We start from the raw sequence: 1,702 nt of genomic DNA on the forward strand, positions 1-1,702 counted from the left end.
GCCTGTAGTCCCAGCTACTCGGGAGGCTGAGGCAGGAGAATGGCGTGAACCCGGGAAGCGGAGCTTGCAGTGAGCCGAGAGCCGAGATCGCACCACTGCTCTCCAGCCTGGGCCACAGAGCGAGACTCCGTCTCAAAAAAAGAGAAAACAAACAAACAAACAAACAAACAAAAAAACAATTCTTAGGCTGTCAGTGATACTAACATTTTACTTCAGGCTTCAGTCTTTATCTGGTACAGAACAGAAGTTACACATTTGGAGGTACAGGGGAGCCAGAGATCACCTGTAACCCCCCTTTAGCTCCTATGTGGTCTCTTCGGCTGGATCTAGAAACCAAATTGATAACAGCAGATTGACAGGAGAAAAGCATGTCCTTTTTTTTTTTTTTTTAATGGAGACAGGGTCTTACTCTGTCACCCAGGCTGAAGTCCAGTGGCACAATCAGCCTCCTAGGTAGCCAAGACAAAGGCATACCACCATGCCTGGCTTGTATTTTTTATAGAGACGGTTTCACCATGTTGCCCAGGCTGATCTCAAACTCCCAGGCTCAAGTGATCTGGCCAAAGTAAGATGCTTTTGTAATTTTTAGACAAAGAACAATAAATTTGAGAAGAAATAAGGCAAAATCGGACTAGGGATAGTAAATTTCTAGGGAAGTCACTAGGAGATATATGGGGGTGGGAGGCGTAAAAGTAGTGGAAGATAAGGGTTACTTCCTTAAGTTTATTTATTCAGTTCCACTGTAGCCCTGTTTCCAGTCTCCGGTGATAAAGGCTATTTTCTTGCCCTAGTATGGGGAGGGTGCCCCTCCCACAGGAATCTTTATGACTTGCTACATGCAAGAAGAGACAGGTCAGCTATCCTTTTCTGAAACTACAATTTCTCCAATGTTTTCACCTCAAAATAAACAATATACCTATCAGACATATTCTGAGATGGCACATCACTCCTTCAGGGGTATTGCACACACATGCTAGGAAGTGAGGGGTTAAGTGTCCCCGTGTGCTTTTTCAGATATGTGGTTTCAGAGAGAGCAAGGAGGATGAGGAGGATGAGGAGGGCGGGGTGAGGCTCTCTTCCCAGGCTGATACTCTCCTTTCCCTTGTGTTAGTACAAGCAAATGCTAGTGAATGCTTTCACGGAGCAAATTCTGCCTCACTTCTCCACGGAGGGCCCCCAACGTCTACTGCCGGTTCTGGACAGAATCTACCCAGTGACCGAAATCCAGGAGGCCCATAAGTACATGGAGGCCAACAAAAACCTAGGCAAGATCGTCCTGGAACTGCCCCAGTGAAGGAGGAGTGGGCAAGACAGGACGCGGCCACCCCAGGCCTTTCTAGAGCAAACCTGGAGAAGATTCACAATAAACAGGCAAGAAACCCGGTGCTTCCTCCAGAGCCGTTTAAAGTTGGTCTAAGGAAATAAAGAGTGGACTGGAAGGGTGGCACGCGGACTGCGGCAGCCGCGGCGGGGTTGGGGAGGGAGTCCGGCGGGCGTCGCAGCGGGGATTTCAGAGGCCCGATCAGCTGAGGCTCGACCTCAGCGTCCCTCCAGGGTCGGAGGTTCTGGGTATAGTTACAGCGTCAGCCGTGACACAAGCCGCCAGAACCCCGCAGACTCCGCCTTGAGCACGGCTAGAGGCTCAGGCCCACCATCGCGTCTCCCGCACCTGCCCGCGCGCCCAGCACGGGCACCACAGCAG

General features: G+C 50.6%; 1 protein-coding gene across 1 annotated transcript in view; it reads left to right on the forward strand.

Annotated features, from left to right (window-relative positions):
• LOC105534040 (quinone oxidoreductase PIG3-like) overlaps window positions 1-1,439 on the forward strand; it is an 8,806-nt gene extending 7,367 nt beyond the window's left edge. Inside the window, exon 5 of the mRNA XM_011972713.1 lies at window positions 1,112-1,439. Coding sequence (XP_011828103.1) covers window positions 1,112-1,294 — 183 coding nt within the window. The 3' untranslated portion in view covers window positions 1,295-1,439. The remainder of the gene's footprint in view (window positions 1-1,111) is intronic.
• The last annotated feature ends 263 nt before the right edge of the window (window positions 1,440-1,702 follow it).

Source organism: Mandrillus leucophaeus, unplaced genomic scaffold, assembly GCF_000951045.1.
Source record: "Mandrillus leucophaeus isolate KB7577 unplaced genomic scaffold, Mleu.le_1.0 Scaffold13, whole genome shotgun sequence".
Lineage (NCBI taxonomy): Eukaryota > Metazoa > Chordata > Mammalia > Primates > Cercopithecidae > Mandrillus > Mandrillus leucophaeus.